Source organism: Cryptotermes secundus, unplaced genomic scaffold (assembly GCF_002891405.2).
Source record: "Cryptotermes secundus unplaced genomic scaffold, Csec_1.0 scaffold478, whole genome shotgun sequence".
In the NCBI taxonomy this organism is placed as follows: Eukaryota; Metazoa; Arthropoda; class Insecta; order Blattodea; family Kalotermitidae; genus Cryptotermes; species Cryptotermes secundus.
This window is the reverse complement of record NW_019721767.1, coordinates 33,780-53,688: the sequence shown is the minus strand read 5'-3', so window position 1 is coordinate 53,688 and position 19,909 is coordinate 33,780. Positions and strand designations below refer to the sequence as shown.

Sequence of the window (19,909 nt, the reverse complement as noted above, 5' to 3'; positions counted from 1 at the left end):
TTTGAAGGATTATTGGTCAAGTGACCCATTTTTAGAAATTGCAATTTTTGGCAAACTCATGAGTCATAAGAGATTTGAACAGATATGGTGGTGTTTGCATTTCAACAATAATGAAATTCTACTTTGAAATACAAAGCATTTCTGTTGAAACTGGCAAAAGCTTGGGCTACTGACGTCACGGTGGCGGCAGTACCTGCGTCAGACACAGACGTAGTGCAGCCGGGGCCATCTGTTCGCACCCGCCAGAGGCCTCAAGTAGACCCCCCTGGCCGACTCTCGGGTGATATGCGGAAACATATTCTTGTGAAAATTGTGAAGAGTGAATATTGCAAGAAGAAACACCCTTCTAGGCAGTGCCGTGTGTGCGCAGAGCACAAGAAGAAGAGTAGAACTGCCTACATGTGCAACTTCTGCGTAATGCCTCTTCACAAAGGGGAATGTTTCCAGAGATATCACACGCGCAAGCACTTCTAGAAGCTCTGGTAAGTGTTCTCCAAAAATTTCAGTTCATAAAATTAATCAGGAGATTTTAGATTAATTTTTAAAGTGAACAGTGCACAAGTTAGGGTACTAGGTTTAAAAACGCCGGTCCCCAGGGTGATTTAAATGTTTAAACCACCTGTCCGCAATGTGTTAAGTGAGGTTCCACTGTATTTGTACTGTATGCTGTGAATACTGTTAAGTAGATTTTCGTTAAGTGCCAAATAGGCATCAGTTATATTTCTGGACTCCTGGATATAATTGCAAATTTATCATTTCTTTGTATAGATGGGTGTATTTGAAGGTAAGCAAGGAATATAAATTCCTTTCCAGAACTTTATGCCTTTCATGTTACTGCAATATCCATCAACCAATTTGTATTCTTGTCTTTTCAGGGAAAACCAGAAAGAAAATAGGGGAGCTAAAGAGCAGGAAGAAACAGAAACATTTTGCTCCAAAACGTAATCATCCATTGAAATTAAAAAATCATGAGAATGATGGAAACAAGAATGAGATATTGGACTTGAACCCATGCCTCACCAGTACTCCAAAAGGAATAAGTTGTAAAGAAAAGAATCAGAGGTCTCCATGTTTATCCCCAATTCAAAACAGCATTCATATTTTACCAGAAATAGGTCAGTTTGGTCCATCTTGTAAAACCAGTAATTTACTCTCGGTGATGGTTGAGGGAAAAGCTTCTAGCAGTTTGTATAAATTTTCAGTCCACAAATTAGAGTCCCTTGATGTGACTGCTGGTGCCATATCTGCTAATTCAGTAAATGTGACAGATATTCCTAGCCAATTACACTCCTCTAAAGTAGATGAAAGAATTTTATCTACCATGGAAAATTCAAATCAACTTCATGGCATGAGTTCCGAATTGAGAAATTTAAAGGAATCTTTCACATGTAAAGATCAAAGAATTGATTCTGCTAAACAGCCATTTGTGAACCAATCTGGAAATGGGGTCCCTATAAATGGATCTTTCCTAAGTTCACCAGTTCACCAATGCAAAAATACTGATTTGAGAAGGCAGAAAAGTAGAGAATCCAAGTGTATGGAAGGAGCCATATGTAAAAATGATGACGACTCTGTAGAAAGCTTTTTAGGTTTTCCAGATGTACCTCCAGCACAAGATTTATGTGGAAATGTGGGAAAAGACTTTGTTCTTACAAATTTGTATTCTACTAGTGACAGTAACCAGTATTCTGTGATTAATGAAGATACTGAGAAGTGCAAAATTAATAGAAATCTTTCTCAATCAAAATCAACAAATGTATCAGTGATACTTTTTGATTCATGGGATTCAGTACAAGATAGAAAGTTAGAGCCTACCTCTGAAAGTAAAGTTTGTGACCAGGATCAGGTTTTAAAGTCTGGAATGCTGAGTAGTGATTCACAGAGATTGTTATACCCATATCATACAAGAAGGCATTGTGCCCAAAACTCTGCAGTACGAAACATTAAAGAAGGATTGTGTCATATTAATTATTCAGGAAGTCAACGAGCTCAGGAATCTTCAGTGCTCAGTACAGATACAGGATTATTATGTAGTAGTGTTTCCAAAAACCTTGTTTTGCAAGATTCTTCAGCAGACACAGATGAATCACAAATTAATAAGCAAGACCATACTACACAGGATTCTACAGTGTACGATACAGACCAAAATGAATTGTTATGCAGCAATATTTCCAAAAGTTGTATTTTACCAGAATCTTCAGTCGTGAACAGTGATGCAGGTAAATCACATATTGATCCTTTCCTTTCTAGGAATCATCCAGTATATACAGGAATTGGTCAGATTCAAAACTTTACTGAAAGCATGGGTGTGTCATGGTTTCATGCCTACCAGTGTGGTTATTTAGAATTACCCAAACATTTTATTGTTGAGGGCCACAGTTGGTTGTAATTGCAGTCACTGAGATAAATTCTATAGGTACATAATTTGTCTTCAGTATGTATCACCTGTAGTTTGAATTATTTATCTTTTGTCCTCTCAGCTGTCAGAAGAACATTGTGTAGAGTGAAAAACTTTAACTAAATCCTGGATATAATGTTTATGATAGAAAGTTTGAAGGTATCTTTTACCCCTGTTTCTTTTTCATTGCATATCTTTGTTTTATTAAATGGTTATGGCCTTGGTAGAGTATGTGATTCCTACTTTCCTTTAAGTGCTTCCATCTTTATAGAATTCATGATCTGTAGAAAACAATTCTATATGTATACGCTTCCAAAATTGTCATCTTTGGATAGGCCACAAATGCTCTGTTCCATCTCAAGGGCCCTTTTGGTCTTTAGCATCCATTTTTGTGTAATACATTTGACAGTTCTTACTGATTCCATACAATGAATATTGTAGCATGTATAGCTGGGCAACGGCATGATAAACGTCTCATTGTGTAAGTGCACTCAACAATAGGACGAATGTTTATAGATTGTTGCTAGGCAACAGTCAACGCACCAGTGGGCTGGCGAGATAGCTGTCACGTGACTGGCTTTCTATGGGGTCCGTGCCATGACGATTGCTATGCAATTGCATACAATAGAGGCTGTGTTTTCTGCATGGTTGGTGCAGTTACAGACATAACAAGTTTCAGTTTTACGGGGGGCGTTCAAGTTCTGAGGTCTCCGATTTTTTTTTCTCAGGACTGGGAGTAGATAGGCACATGCGGTTTAGTTTAAAATACGTGTGTACTCTTTGTGAATGCGTGACAGAGATGGCAGTACTGTATGTCACACAGAACCCTAGTGGTGGTGACGAGAGTGAGGAGTGTTTTGATACCTAAAATGGCGACATTTTCGTTACAAGAACAGTGAGTAATCATTCGTTTTCTCCACTTGTGTGGTGCAACACCCATTGAAATTCATCACCGGTTGAGTGAGACATGTGGTGATGGTGTCATGAATGTGAAAAATGTACGTTCGTGGGTGCGACAGTTCAAAGAAGGCCAAACGTCATGTGACAATGAACAAAAACAATCTCGGCCTCGCACCAGCCGGTCTGACAACATGTTCGAGCGAGTTGAGAAAGTGGTTTTGGAGGATCACCGATTGAGTGTGGAAAACATCGCCTCCAAAGTTGGCATTTCCGTGGGATCTGTACACACAATCCTGCTCGAAGACCTGTGAATGTGGAAAGTGTCCTCCAGGTGGGTGCCACAAATGCTGGCGGATGACCACAAGGCTGCGTGCATGGCAATTTGCCACGCGATGTTGACACGTGATGAAAGAATGAATGGGACTTTCTTTTCATCAATTGTGACAATGGATGAGACGTGGATGCCGTTTTTCAATCCTGAAACGAAGCGCCAGTCAGCTCAATGGAAGCACACAGACTCACTGCCACCAAAAAAATTTCGGGCAAGCGCCAGTGCTGAAAAAATGATGGTGGCCATGTTTTGGGACAGCAATGGCATAATCCTTACTCATTGCGTTCCAAAGGGCACTACGGTGACAGGTGCATCCTACCAAGATGTTTTGAAGAACAAGCTCCTTCCAGCACTGCGAGAAAAACGGCCAGAAAAGGCTGCACTTGTGCTCTTTCACCAGGACAATGCACCAGCGCATCAGGCATACGCGACGCAGCAGTTTCTTTGTGAAAACAACCTTGAAGTGGTTCCTCATGCGCCCTACTCACCTGACCTGGCTCCAAGCGATTTTTGGCCTTTCCCAACAATGAAAGACACTCTCCATGGTCGCACATTCACCAGTTGTCCCGCTATTGCATCAGCGATTTTCCAGTGGTCAAAACAGACTCCTACCGAAGCGTTCACAGTGGCCATGGAATCATGGCATTGACGTTGTGAAAAATGTATACGGCTACAGGGAGATTACATTGAAAAGTGACAGAAGTTTCAAATTTTTTGTATGATTATTGTGTGAGAAAAAAAATCGGAGACCTTAGAATTTGAATGCACAACGTAAGTGACAGTGACAAAGTGGAGAGTCCAGGGGGGTTCATCAGTTTGAGAGAACAAGGACAAGAATGGAGCATGTGATTTGAAGACTTTAATTATGTGTAATATTTGGAGTATGTGACTCTGTGAGACTGTGCTAGTTTCTGTGTTGAGATCCATTGCCAGGAGACAATCAGTGAAGACATAGAATCCTAGTGCATGTGCAACGGTAAAATGGGAAGTGTGTAAATCAGCAATAGCACTATATCTCGTATATTTACTTGTGATTAAGGGAGGTTTTAACCAAAGTGCCAGTAAATCCAATCATCCAAACTAGAACCCACCATTTTCATTGTGTGTACCACCTACACATGACAGTATGTTTATATCAGGTGACTTGTATTCCTTGTATTTGTGTCTCTCAGTTGATTCTTGAGGGCATGCCTAGAAACTCCCAAAAAAGTTCATTTCCCATGTTTCTGTTGTTACTTTACTGTATTTATGGTCCAAGTCTCAGAATCATACATAAGTACAGGTACTGCCATCACATTTTAAAAGTTATCTCTTATCCAGTTTTTTTTGTGAGATTCTTTTTATTGTGCAGCACATACTTTGAACTTTATATCCCTTTTGTATTAATATGTTAGAGATTATTGTCTTCTGTGATGTGATGCTGTGCAGTCTGGTAGGAAGTTATCATTGTTTCAGAAGAACCTGCTTTCTCCATCTTCAGATTAGAAGAGTGCCTTCTTGTATCTTGAAGGTGGTGGCAGGCTGTTAATCTACCAGACTACAGTCCATTCGTGGAGACGAGAGAGTCCTTGTAAACAAATGCATGCGGTGTCTCCTTCGCTCTTTGAATGAAATCATGCAGCGATCACGTGATGCGTGTTTCGTTGCAGGGGCGTCCAAAGTTCACTCTTCAGTCTGAATGCAGGTTAACGTGCGTCTGAATGCAGTGAGTACACTGAAGTAACTGCGCGCTTTGTCCACTCCTTCCTGTCAGCTGTGGCGACGCGGGGCTTGCTTTGTTTACGCTGACTGTCTCGTCTCCACGAATGGACTATACATGGTTTACATCCCAGAAGACTGTAGTTTTCATATCATTGCCTGAGAACTTCAAGTTTCTCTTAACAGTAAAGATTTGAACATTTTGATTGCTATGGTCAGTGTAGAAATATTCACTGTCATGAATCCTTGCTTTGAAAAAAAACAGTGGTAAAACTGTCACAGTATTAACCAGCCACTTGCACTTATTTTTATAATCTCTAGAACTGCCTTTTTCAGCGATGTTCAACAGAGAATGTGGTTGGTCCTCTTAGTCTTAACTGCCTCAATTTCACAATTTTGACGTGATGTTTTTCTTATTGTGAGTGAAACTAACGTTTGCCAGATATTCAAGAAAATGAAAAAATTTTCACTGTGAATTAACAATAGTTCGTATTATTGGTGTTGTCTTTTTAAAGGAAATGTACTGTTACTAGGCATTTCTGTGCAATTTTATGTCAGTAAATTTAATGATTGTCTTTCATATTATCTTTTGCTTATTCCACAGACATTTTGTATGTCAGTACTATATGTTCCCTATTCTAACGTTATTAACTTTCCTTAGGTCATGTTTCACGTGGCAGGCCTTATGGAAATGGGATTGAAGCTTTGGGTTCTGTAAGAGTGAGGAATATCTTGAGTAGCAGTATGACTCTTCTTTTCAAGAAGAACTCTGCTCCACACAGTTCATTAGTTTATGTTTCATCTGGCTGTTTTCTTTATTTATTTATTTGTAGTTTTAATGACGCTCTCAGTAAGGTAGGATTATATAGTGTCAGATGAATGGTTGGTAGTGAATAATGAATTGAAATTCATGTGGAAGGGAGCAGTTGTGACTTAATATAAGGTACTATCCCAGCATTAGTCTCAAGGGGCAGGAAAACAGTGAAAAACCTCAGGTTAGTCGATGTATAATCTAAGATTCTAACCAAGCGATGCCCAAATGTAAGCCAGAAAGGTTGTCACTCGAACAGAATTGTTTGTTTCTTGTCTGGCTGTTGTTTCGAACTGGTGAGTCATATATTTTTGACTTTGTTAGGTTACAAGCTTGTTGTGTAACTCCATATTCTAAAATCAGGAATTCCGAGCTTTGGTATCTTGTCCCCTGGAGAAGCTAGCTTCATTAGCACTATTGAGGTTCATAGTTCGTTTCTGTAATCATTATGAATGTATGAATGAATGAATGAATGTATAAGGGGTGGGCCTTTTCGGCCCTTGCACAGCCACCTGCAGTGATCTATTGTGCTTCCTGTAATCGTTACCTTGGGCAAGTATTTCTAATCCACTGAAACTGTTGAACCCCCCCCCCTCCTCCTTCCTCCTCCATAAAGAGGTGCAGTCGATGAAGATATGAACTTTATGAAGATGGATGTGAGCTTTGCATGATTTTTTCTTTGTTTTAGTTGCATCACAGTATTTTCAGCACTTGTCATGTATTATTGTTACTGTGTATAATACAGTTCACTGTCATGTCTCAATGTGGTCGAAAGATTTTTTGTGAAGAAAATACTTAGGAACTGATCAGATGAAGGTTGTAAGTTAGCTTTAATATTTAATTTAAAGCAATTTCTTTCTCAATAACTGACCAGTTTGGGAACACAGTGTCAAGCTTCCTAGTCTTTGAAGCTCCTTCCACTGCTCATCAGCCATCTTTTTTGGTAGTTGAATGTGTACACATTAGCAAAGCACTTAATCTGTATTTTCACTCAGCAGGATGGTTATGTGAATCCAAGAGAGCAAATTGTATTGTAGTGAAAGGAATGAGGGACAGAATGTTTATTATAAATTAAAGAAATAAACCTGTTTTCCAAATAAAATGACAATTGCCGCATAAGTTGTAGGTTGCACATGTCTTACTTATTGCATGATTATGTCTTTGTTATCTTTGTAATACCCTTAGGGCAGATTAAGATGTTCTCATGAAACTTTGAATGACCATATTGCTAGGGCCCCCCCACCCCAACCTTTGTTTTAATTTTCTTATGTAAGTGGTACCACTGTGATGGCTGTGTGAATTTTAGTAACTGTAGCATGACTTAATACAGGGGTTTCTGGCAAACTTTTTATGAATTTCTCATCTGCTCTGTGCATGCTATGTGCCCACCCCATCTCATCCTGCTTGATTTGATCAGTCTAGTGTTGGTGAAGCACACAAATTATGATGGTAGTGGTATAACATAAAGTAAATTGGGTTACGTTCTTGAATATGTGGCTTGTTGTATATTTAATGACTTTTTTACTTCTTCAGGGAAACAGTCCATTTCTGTTAAATCTATAAAGAAGCAGAAGTCATTGAGGCGACAGTCATCTAGAAGATTGTCACATCAAGTTGTGCCGCATCATGCACATTTTAAATATGACCCAAAGTCACCAAGTTTTCGAGCTGTTTATCATATTTCACCTAGCAAAACTGCCAGTAACAGCAGGAGTGAACTGACTGGTATGTTACATAAAATTTTATGAGACTGCATGTCTTTTTTAATTAACCACCCCACATTGATGACAAAACAAAAGCATTAGTAGATCACAGTATTGTTATGTGGTTTTCTCAGACTGGGGTAATTTGGAAGTAGTCCCTCTTTGCACTAAGTAATTCAAGAAGCCCTATCAGCTAGTGGATCTTTTGTTTTCTTTATTATACCATGATTCCAACAACGATAACACAGTATCGGTCAACAGAAGTATGTGTGGTAGCCAGTGGTGTAATGTTCATTTTAAATATGTTAGCCCAGTTAACACTTCGAAAAGTAAAATAAGAATGTAACTTTGTGGTTCAGTGATACATCCCATACTGGCAGATAAAGCAAACTGATAATACATCATCTTCCACTGCCATCCAGCTCTTCACAGGCCTCTTAACTAGTTCCTGGTGGCGTTGTTGCTAATGCTAGCCATTTGTGACCCTGTGCAGAATTCAACAGTTCAATTTTGGTGCTCTTGTGTGTGTGCACGCATGCACATCCTGCATCCTTTTTTTGGTGTTATCATCTCATCTCTTCTTTAAGTCTTATAAAGCATCCCCACCATAGCAAACTCTTCTATGAATTTTGATCTCTAGATAAGTTTTAAATTTCTGTGCAGAGATGTTGATGTGTTTAAACAAGACATATGGTAAAGTCCATATAGGTAAACATTTGTCCGATAATTTTCCTATGCACAGTGGTCTAAAACAAGGAGATGCCTTTCAGCTTTGCCTTAGAATATGCAATTATGAAGGTCCAGGGAAACCAGGTGGGACTGAAATTAAACAGGACACATCAGCTGTTGGTCTATGCCGATGATGTGAATCTACTGGGTGATAATGTAGATACCATAAAGAAAAACACACAAACTTTAATTGACGCAAGTAACGAGGTTGGTGTAGAAGTAAACACAGAAAACTAAGTATATGTTACTGTCTCGTCACCAAAATGCAGGGCAAAATCATGACAAAGATAGGAAACACATGTTTTGAAAATGTGGCACAGTTCGGATATTTGGGAACAGTGATAACAGATCGAAACCTGATTCAGGAGGAAATTAAGAGGAAATGGAACTCGGGTAATTCTTGTTACCATTCAGTTCAGAACCTTTTGTCTTATTGTCTACTAGCCAAAAACATAAAAATTACAATATACAAAACTATAATTTTGCCTGTGGTTCTGTATGGGTGTGAAACTTGGTGTCTGACATTAAGGGAAGAACATAGACAGGGTGTTTGAGAACAGGGTGTTGAGGAGAATATTTAGACCAAAGAGAGATGAAGTGACAGGAGGTTGGAGAAAATGCATAATTAGGAGCTTCATAACTTGTACACTTCTCCAGGTGTAGTTAGAATGATCAAGTCAAGGAGTATGAGGTTAGCAAGGCATGTAGCACGAATGGAGGAGATGAGGAATGTATATAGGATATTGGTGGGAACACCGGAAGAAAGGAGACCACTGGGAGGACGAGGATGTAGGTGGGTGGACAATATTAGAATGGATCTTAGAGAGATAGGATGGGATGTTATAGATTGGATTGATCTGGCTCAGGACAGGGACTGGTGGAGGGCTCTTGTAAACACGGTAATGAACCTTTGGGTTCCATAAAATGCTGGGAAGTCCTTGAGTAGCTGCACAATTTGCAGCTCAGTGAGTGAGTGAGTGTGTGAGTGCAGAGATGTTGAAAGTAGAATATGCTAGAATGGCCTTTTGTAACAACAGTCCACCTTAAAAATCCTGTGGACACCTTTCATAATAGAAGTAAAGGTAAAATTGACCATATTAACACACCATGAAGGTGTATGTATGGAATATATACTAAATGCACTGAATGGAGGTGTCAAGTTTCATATTCTGGGCACTACAGCCCAGGGGAAATGTCCACATAACCTGGGTCCCAAACCAGTCTTGACATGAGGGTGAAATGAAAAGTCCTACAAATGCTGTAAATTGAACCCCAGTTGTGCATTCCATAGTCATTAACCTTGTTGGTAGTATCTCAGCTATGTGTAATTCGGAATAGTAGCAGTTATGTGAAATTATATTTGCCTGTTTGGGTGGTTCCCAGTCTTCTGGGTATAACTGCTTGCCACTTAGCTGATTATTTTTTTTATTCTTTCTGTTCCCATCTGCCATTAGTTGAAGAAAGGAAGGAGTCCCACATGTGCAATATTTGTAACTCTGTGATGAACCTATAGTTGGTTAAATTTAGGGAGATTATCTTACGAGAAAATGAAGCTGAACTTCACTTCATGGTGTATCACCTTTCTTCAGAAGCTCAGCAGATCAAGGACTTTCAAGCATTATGGTGGAACACTGAGGTTCATGACTGTATTCATAAGGGCATGCCGGTTGTCCCTATTCTGAGACAGTTGAAGGCAGCTCATAACCTTAACATCTCCTTCATCATCATCATCATCATCATCATTATCATCATCATTATAATTGTCAAAACTGCCCTTTCTTAGAAGATCCTGCCAGATTTGTCCATTACAGGGAATTATACCTTCTGGTTTTCACTTCTTTGTATTTTGAAACAGTAATTTTATTTGCAGAGCAAAGTCATCAGCCTTATGTCCAGCCCCCAGCCTGGAGAACTAGGTCTCTATTTTTATCCCCCAATGACAGGAGGGCCCAGTTATGCCCCCAGACACCAGGTTCCCTTTTCGTCATCTTCTACGACTTGTAGGGCTATGGTGGAGGTATTCTAAAACCTTCACTCCTGTGTATGGGCTTGATTGTTTATGTGTGCTTAGATGTCTAGAAATAACTTGAGCATACTTTCAGTGTAGTGGCTCTAGGTGATTGCATTTCTCAGCCAGTTTTCCGTAAATCATTTCTTTTTTGTTTCAAATTATAAAAATAGATGGATGTTTGTTACAGTAACTCTACCTGAAGAGATTGAAGAATTTAAACTGCTCAGCATTAGTGAGGAACCTCTTGTTTGTGTCACTGCACGAGATACTGTGTTACAGCGATGTTGCCAGCTTGCACCCATTTCTTTCTCAGAAGCCTTTCCTGCAAGGTAGAAATTACAAGAGATTATTTATTTTTCTGATTCCTGCAATGCAGTGAAATCTTGCTAGCTTATATGCAAAGAATGTCATCAAATTTTTATTTAATTTTGATTTGAATAGAATTTTTTGAATTGTAATTGTTGCTGGTATATAAGATACATATTCTACCAAGGCCCTACCACCAAGTAGTTGGTATAGTGATCCAAGTGATGGGCATGTTGTATTGTCCAGCATTATAATCAGTTTGTACGTTAAAATTCTGGTGTGTGGATATTTTGTTACATCAGCATAAAGCCTGTAGATGGCCATGTGTAAAAAAGAAACATCTTTCTGAGCATAACAGTTTCTGTAGGTACTGGTACATTCAAGTAAAAGCTATTGTTTCAGCTACTGGTCAACGTGTAAGAAAATTGGTGAAGGTGTTTATGGTGAAGTCTTCTTCGCAGAGGAACAGGAGAGGTCTGTCCTCAAAGTAATTCCTGTTGAAGGTGATGCTATTGTTAATGGGGAGCCACAGAAGAAGTTCGAGGAGATACTATCAGAAATTGTAATTGCCATGTAAGTTACTGAAATACGTGGTCATAATCTTGTCTTTGGTCTCATTTGGTAAAGCATTTCTGTTGATTATGTTACAAAATTATAGGTATGTTTGTTGATGTAGAATTCCATATTGATATTGGAGATGTTTTTATCTATATTATATCAGCTTTTTCGGTATATAACTTTAAATTAATTAATTAAATTCATTCTTATGCCCTTTATTTTTTATTACCCAGCTGTCATGGTTATACATGCATTTGTTTCATCCCACTAACAAACTGATATATGTTTCGGGTTTATATGTTTCAGTACTTTTAAATAACAAAGAGTAATTTTATGCTGCCAATATTGTTTGATATAGTAATTTATTAATATCAGGTGACATCCCTACAAAATTTGTGTTTACTTTGAGCAGTGCTCAAGTTATATTTTGTATATGTTTGGGTCTGAAATTAAAACAAAAGCTATACCTACTCAGATGATATTTCAGTCTTGAAATTCGATAATTTTCAGATAACTGTTCTTTCTTTGCATAGTAGGACTCAGATGACATCCATTAGATTTGTAATGTTTGGCAGTAAGAAGCTAAAGGTAACACTATCCCTTTAACAGGCCGTGAAGGCCTATAGGGTTAAGAGATGACAGTTGTCTCATAGAGTTGGTAAGGTTGTCAGCCTTACACACTGGCCACACTTACCCCCCAGGAATATTTCTGATACTAATTTCTGTTAGAGGCTGAGTCAACCCAGGGCCATAGTGCAGCTGGAAGGATTAGGTAAATTGAAACAGAACCCACCTCATCGGGACTCGAACCTGCGACCTTCTGATTTGTAGCATAGTGCCTCAATCAGCTATGCTACCATGAATGGTTGGCAGTTGTAAGACAAATCACCAATCAGCATAATCAGTCTCTTCATTGCTTTCTTTATTTTTGTGGATGGAGTCAGCTTCTGTTTTTGGAAGGGATAAATAGTACACTTCAGTGCATTTTAAAAGAAGTGCATATTGTTTACAGTGGATAAATTGGTCTGGTAGAGAAAAATTTCAGTTTCATTTCAGTTCTCAAAATGTTTCCAAATTTTTGTTCTGAATTGAAAAAAGTCATTCTCACACGCATACCTAATAATCGCTTGCAGTAAGGGACTAACATGCTGCAGGCTTCTGCCAAATATGTCAAGAGGCTTTGAAGGGAAGAATGATTATGCAAAGTAAAATATGCTAGCTAAAAAATCATTAATTGTTAATATCATGTTATAAATAATTGAATATGTTTTAGTAATTAGTTGAAGTATAATGATAAACATATGGATGAAAGTTGAAAGGCAAGAAGAGCTGTAGCAGTTACTGTTGGCAGAAGCGGCCTCCGTAGTCTAGAGGTAACGTTCCCACCTCATCACTCGTAGTACGCAGGTTCAAATACCCGGCGGAGGTCGTCGAATTTTTAAGGGCGGAAAAATTCAGGGAACAAGTCCTCTGGGAGGGACTTTAAGCCGTGGGTCCCATGTCGTATCTTTACGGCACGTAAAAGAACCTCATACCTCCAAAGGAGGTCACTGAGCCAAAATTGCGGATGTTTCCCGCCCAACAGCAGTCACTAATACCTCCGGTAGATGGGGGAAACATTATAGATACCTCTCAGCCAGTAGAGCTGGTCTCGCTGGCTGGGCGGGACTGATGGTAAGCACCAATGCCGGTAGGATATAGAGACTGGTAGAAATCATAGATGGAAGCACAATGGACCACTACAGGTCTCACTGCACACTAACTAACTACTGTTGGCAGAGCTGTTAACAGTGACAGTGAAGGTACCTGACAGCAGTCCTTGGCACAGATGAATTCCTCCAAACTCAGTTTGCTGATGATCTGCTGAGCCGAGGGACCACCATGTATAAAGTTTGGAAACCACTGCCTTTGCATCAGCTTTCCAAATTGATATTTCTAACAAAATTCCATTGTTTTTCTGGTTTATGATGATTTTATATTTTTAAAAAATACATTGCACTGTTTCAAAAATAAGAATAGTGCCATCAGTGTAGGAACTGGCTATGGGCTGGATGACCTAGGGTGTCAGAATTTGAGTCCCTGTAGGGTCAAGAATTTTCTCTTCTCCACATCATCCCAACTAGATCTGAGGTCCAATGGGTACTGGGGGCTCTTCCTGGGAATAAAGCGGCAGAAGCCTGAAGCTGACCACTCACCTCCAACTAGTGCCGAGGTCAAGAAAATGTGGATATAGACATCCACTCCCCCATGCACTTTCGTGGCATAGTGCTTAATTAGGTAATTAGTACATTATGAATTCTAGTTCCCGGTAGCATAGTTGGTTGAGGCATTATGCTACAAGCTGGAAGGTCATGGGATCGAATCCAGATGAGGTGAATTTTTTCAATTTACCTAATCCTTCCAGCTGCACTATGGCCCTTGGGTCGACACAGCCTCTAACAGAAATGAGTACCAGAAATCTTCCTGGGGAGGTAAAGGGTGGCTGGCGCATGAGGTTGACAACCTTACCACCACCTATGAGCCAATTGTCTAGAAAATATGGGAACCTCAACATCTCACAACTGTATGGTCCTTCACGCCCTGTTATAGGGATACCTTTACTTTTTTTCCAATCCTAGTGTGGTGCCAAAGGAACTGATATCTTATTTGTGCTACAAAATCAGAAGGTTGAGAACTGGTGTACTAGACATAAGCATTGTGACTTACCTCCATCCTGTCATTTTAATTGGAGTGGTATGCAATAATGGTAGTGAATTGCTGCTTTATTGTCATAACTCTGGTGAACACTTTTTTGTAAATATGAAATCTGTGTACATTTTGTGGAATATACAGAAATTTATATTTTCATGAAAGGAACACAGACATAGAAAGTTGTCTGTTGTAATGTTAAAACACTGTAACTGCAGGATTGTATGAGTACTGTGGTTAACTTCTGGGTTCCACAGAGGGATGGAAGTTACTTCTCTAACTGTATAGTTGTTAACATCTTAAGAGGGACTCTGATTTATGCAGTTGGTTCTGTTAGTTCATACTTTCGGTAGTATCTTCTTTCATTCTTAACTGTCCAATTTGCAGGGAACTCAGTGGTCTTCGTAATGGTACAGAGAACAGAACTTGCAGTTTCTCAGAAGTAAAACGTTGCATTTGTGTTCATGGAAATTACCCTGAAGAACTTATTAGACTATGGGAAGATTATGATAATTGCAAAGGTAAGTTGCAGCAAACATAGCACATTTGTAGAGGACATGTGTATTCCCATGATTTTATTCTCCAAAGAAAACATTAAAAGATATTTATGCTAAGGTGAATGTCTTTATTCATTTACTATTGCCTTGCAGCAAACATGATATTTCTACAAATACAAGAGGCACCTCTTGTATGAAATTTGTGCTTTAAAACCCAGGGCATGTGTCAAATTAGAAAATTTCCTAATAAATGATCTGATATGTGGGGTGAACATAAAGTCACTCTCCACCTATTGTTAATCTTCCTGGGGATAAAGGGCAGCCAGTGCTTAAGGCTGACACCTTCCTGCCATCTCTTAGTCGATTGTTTAGAAAATGTGGGAGCCCCATGTCTCACAGTTCTGTGGGTGTCCCTGGCCTGTTACAGGGATAGCTTTACTTTTACCTGAGGTACAGCAGTTGTAGGCTATGGCTTCCATGTGCTTGAGGACACACATTTACTTGCTGAATTTTGTTTGCAAAGATGTGCTAGTTTAATCAAAGAGTGGTTTCAGTAAAATTTATGATGGCTTCTTCAAATCCAAGGAAATTATGAGGATTTCTTCTGTGCACCGCCTCCAGCTAGTTCCAGAGTCAAAAAAATGTGGATCTATACATCCACTCCCCCACGCCTTCATGGCATAGTGCTTGCTTAGTTAAGCACAGAGGCTGCGCCATAGCTCAAGCGGTTAGTCACTGGCTCCCCACCGCGGTGGCCCGCGTTCAATCCCGGGTTTGGTCAAGTGGGATTTGTGGTGGACAAAGTGGCACTGGGGCAGGTTTTCTCCAAGTACTTAAGTTTCCCCTGCCAATATTCATTCCACCAATTGCTCCACAGTCACCCTCACCTATCATCTGGGGCTGGTACAATAGGCCAGAAGTGGCCGCAGTACAAGGGACTTAGTCCCACCCCACTAGCAATAAAAAAAATAATAGTTAAGCACAGGGACAAATTTACCCTTTACTGCATTGTCGGTCTAGCAGGTGCCGCATAGATTCAAATTGCTTGACTTGGCATTAATGACAGTTTGTAATATTCAAGATATTGAAGAAACTGTTATTACTTGCTTATGTTGCTTTCTCCTTTGTAAAGCACACTGCTTCCTAGATGAATGAATGCATAAGGGATAGGCCTAAACTAACCCTGCTCCGTAGCTTTGAACTATCTGTTGTACATCCGCTTCTATTTCAACCCTTCTACAATCCTGCATTTCAATTGAAGTGTGGTATACTAACAGGGGTATCTTGATAGTTACTTAGCTCCATGTAGTAATGGCCCAAGTGGCAAGAGGAGCTGTTGGAAGCAGTGTTTTGAGTGTGCTCAGCACTGAGGCTATCTAGCGAGGACCAATGGGAAACGTTAGTCAGGGGATTATGAAGGCTCCCAGAGCTGTCAGACAGTAAAATGACGGCATGAGTTCCATGGGACATGGAACCAAGAATCACTGTGCAGGCTAGGGCCAATGGCAGTTTAACAGCCAGCCAAGTTGGTCGGTCAGATTCAGCGGTTGGCAGTCAGTCTGGAGTTGCACTGTAAGCAGCCACTGCCTAGCAGTAACTAATGAGCAAACAGAAGACTTTATGCATGCTGTAGTTGTATGGATATATATAAGTTCTAAATTTCAAGTATGTTGATATTCTGACCGTTTTACATCGGGCTTTTTATATATTTGTTTACTTATTTATTTCGTTAATGCATTCAGGGTCTGAGAATGATTCTCCAAGAATGTTTAAGGAGGATCAACTGTATATCATCTTGGTCTTGGCTTTTGGAGGATGTGACTTAGAAGCACACTTCTTCAGCACTGTGGAGCAGTCACATTCAGTTTTTATTCAGGTATTGCCATTCTGCATTCCGTAGCTGTGTTTTATGTTGGCAGTGAAGCTCTCTGACTTGTAAGCTTCCAAGTAGACCTTCTGTTTTATAGATTGCCCATCTTTCATACCCAGATTGAAGGTGGAGATGCCACTTTAAGACTTCAGAATTTTCCAGGGACACAATTTGTCTGGCCCCTCAGTTTCAGCCTACAGATAGCTACACTACTGCCTGCATAACTGTGACAAGATATGGCACTAATGTGTGAGCATGGTGTTCATGAGATGAAAGTGACAGAAATGATGATTTTCAGTCATGAATAGACAGAAAATAAAAGTAATGAAATTTGTTAGAAACTGAAGGTAATGATACAGTTGAAGGGTTGGAGAGCCTGTATAGGTGAAGTTGGTGAAGCCAGGTTGCTGAAAATAGTCAGGAATGACGTACTCACACAGGAAAAATTAAAAGGATGGCTGAAGTTAGCTGTAAAGAGACTTTTGACTGTGTGGATAAAATGGGAAAAGCCAAGTAGTTGGGAATCCAGGAGTTAAAAACCTAGTGGGTAGCAAGTTAAAGGATGTGTATGATATGCTGTAAAGAGGATTTTTATGCCAGTAAGGACATCGTGGTCTCTCTGAACTATACATTTTTGCTTCAGAATTCACGTTGAAAAGGATGACAGTAATGTAGCCACGGATATGTTACATTTCCATGTCCTTTATGGCATTTTAGTTGTGTTTTACAAAACAAAATAAAATACCTGTTATTTTCTTTATGCCTCTCTCAAAGAAACAGTGGCCAGTGTATTCATACCTGGAGGCAGTCTCCTCCATGATATCACATCAGAACTTGTTAATGTCATACTGTACATAACAAAACAAGTGAACAAACTCCGTGGCTTTAGTCCACAAGTGAACTATGCTGACCGAGCGACTGCTGCTTGTCGGCGAAGTTAGTGCCAACTTTAGCAGATATAGGTGTCATGTGGTCAGTGCAACAAATCCCCATGACCATTAATTTCTGTTTTCTACACCGTAACGTTTCCGTTCAAGTAGCTCCTTAATTATCCGCAGGAGGCTGAGTGGACCCCATTCCAGACCCACTACTTTTCAGAAAATCTGGTAGCGCCTGGAATTGAATCCACGAACTCTGACCACTAGGCCACAGAGGCAGTCCAATACTGTACAAAGCAGTTACATAAATTAACTCTTAAAAGGCAAATTTGTGAGTAATGAGAAGGTAAAACCAAAAGGTTATTATTATTTTCACTGAGAAGGAAAACCTTGGCTCCTGCAGTGTATAACACGATAATGCTTCCTGTGGTGGATGAGTGGATTCTGGTGCATGTGGAATATTCTGTCATGACTAGATTCACACTCTTCCATCAAAAGAAGATCGTCACATGTCGCCCTGTACAGAATGATCAGTTTTTTTGATGATACTGGGTTTTAATTTTTCAGGTGGTATGTCATGACAGGTTTCTGTGATTGTTTTTAATTTTTCCATACCCGATTTTTTTTAAATGCAATTGTCATTATTTTCATCAACAGCCTCCTTAAAAATTAAAGTCATTGACACCTTTAAAGTGTCTGTCCTGTTGTGACTTGTAATTTTGAATTCTCTTTAATATATGAACTTCATTTTTTATGTTTGCAGCATTGATTTAAATAATCAGAAATCTCTCAGTAATTATCCTGATATTGATTGTATTTTATTTCATACTTATTATGCACAACTTTTGCTTCATGTAACACTGTCTTTTACTCCATTAGGCAGAAGGAAAGATACTGATGTCCACAGTTCTTCTTAGTTCACTGTTAATTTCATGTAGGGTATAATAAAGTACACATTAGTTTTTGTTTATGTGTATGAGAATATGGTGTGTTCTCTCAACCCGTTAGACTGGCTGTGCGCTTGCAGTTGCAGAGCAGGTCCTGGAATTTGAACACCGTGACTTGCACTGGGGAAATGTCCTTGTTTTACCAACTGCTGAAAAGAATGTCACATTTAGAATATGTGGGAAAGAGTACAGTATCCCTACAAAAGGAGTTCAGGTGAGTACTGAAGGCTTGTGACATAAAAAGCATATTATCAGAGTTCAATTGCATGACCGGAGTTCTATAAGAGAGTATTTTTCATTCAAAATGTCACTTATGGAATACTGTTCTGTTTTTAGAGCAGGCATGTCAAACTCATATGCTTTTGATCCTTATGGCCAACCCACATCATCAGATGAAAGAATGGAAGATTTGATAAGATATTTATATTGAAAATGTTATTACATATTATACAATTAAGAATCCTGAAATTTTAGTGGACTCTTAGGGATATTTGGAGTTGAAACACTTCAGAAAGAATATGGTAATATTATATAGAACGAATCGACTTTGTGCTCTGATTAATGGAGCACAGAGTGGACTATGAGAGATGGTTATAGACAACTGAAATGAAGTTATTGTAAAATCTGAAGAAATGAAGAAGCTGGAATAAAATCCAAAATCAGGACTTTGGATGTGATGTAGAAGTAGAAACAGTACAGGAGAAGTTGGTGAAATGAAGGACACAATCGTATGAACAAGAATGGCAGTGGAGGTTTTTTTTTAAGAAAGTAATGAATTTCTGCAGATCTCAAAAAAATATCATGTTTCACTGTGACTGCTACACAGAAAAACATTTTCTAGTGTCTAAGAATGCCATGTGTCTGAAAGGACTGTTGTAAATGGAACACAGTATAATAATCACATTTGCAAATAATTTAAATTTATTTTTTTAGGTGACTATTATTGATTTTACACTGTCTAGAATGGCATATGATGGCTGTTCTATTTACAATGACCTGTCAAAGGATCCAGAATTGTTTACCAGTGAAGGTGATTACCAATTTGAAGTTTATCGTCTCATGCAGAAACACACTTTGTAAGTTCTGTACTTCATAATAGTTTTATTCAAATATGCCTCTTTATTCTTCACAGTGTAGATTATATGTAAAGTAGTTCCTTCTGGCTGAATCCCTTTATGAAGTCCATAGTTATATAAATAGTCAGTGATAGTAATGTTTTAAAATATGTGAACACATGTTCTATTTAACATGTCTGCCTGTTCATCTGCGTGAAGAAACTGCATTCACAAATGGATACCCGCATGGATGCACACATATGCACAAAGACTACAGGCTTGATGATCAAGTACGTAGGTTGTAACAAAAGTCATGAGCAACTTTTCTTTGCATGCAACTTGGGAACAGCAGACGAAAGAGAGTACGGTGGTGGGTGGAACCAGCTGTTGTGTTAACCTTGAGTGTCTTGTGACGTCAATAACTTGCATCACTTGACCAGTATCACTCCTAACAAGATGGCCGACAACGATATGTCGTTTCGCCAGCTTGCTGTCATCAAATTTCTTGTGAAAGAGGAAATCCCTGCTG

At 39.2% G+C, this 19,909-nt stretch overlaps 1 protein-coding gene across 1 annotated transcript in view; it reads left to right on the top strand.

The window, feature by feature from the left end:
* LOC111875701 overlaps positions 1-19,909 on the top strand; it is a gene marked incomplete at its 5' end in the record, with an annotated part of 30,962 nt that overhangs the window by 5,524 nt on the left and 5,529 nt on the right. The window contains 8 exon segments of the mRNA XM_023872147.2: positions 876-2,219; positions 7,672-7,863; positions 10,769-10,910; positions 11,290-11,460; positions 14,521-14,654; positions 16,373-16,506; positions 18,387-18,539; positions 19,259-19,401. Of these exon segments, the coding sequence (XP_023727915.1) occupies positions 876-2,219; positions 7,672-7,863; positions 10,769-10,910; positions 11,290-11,460; positions 14,521-14,654; positions 16,373-16,506; positions 18,387-18,539; positions 19,259-19,401 (2,413 nt within the window).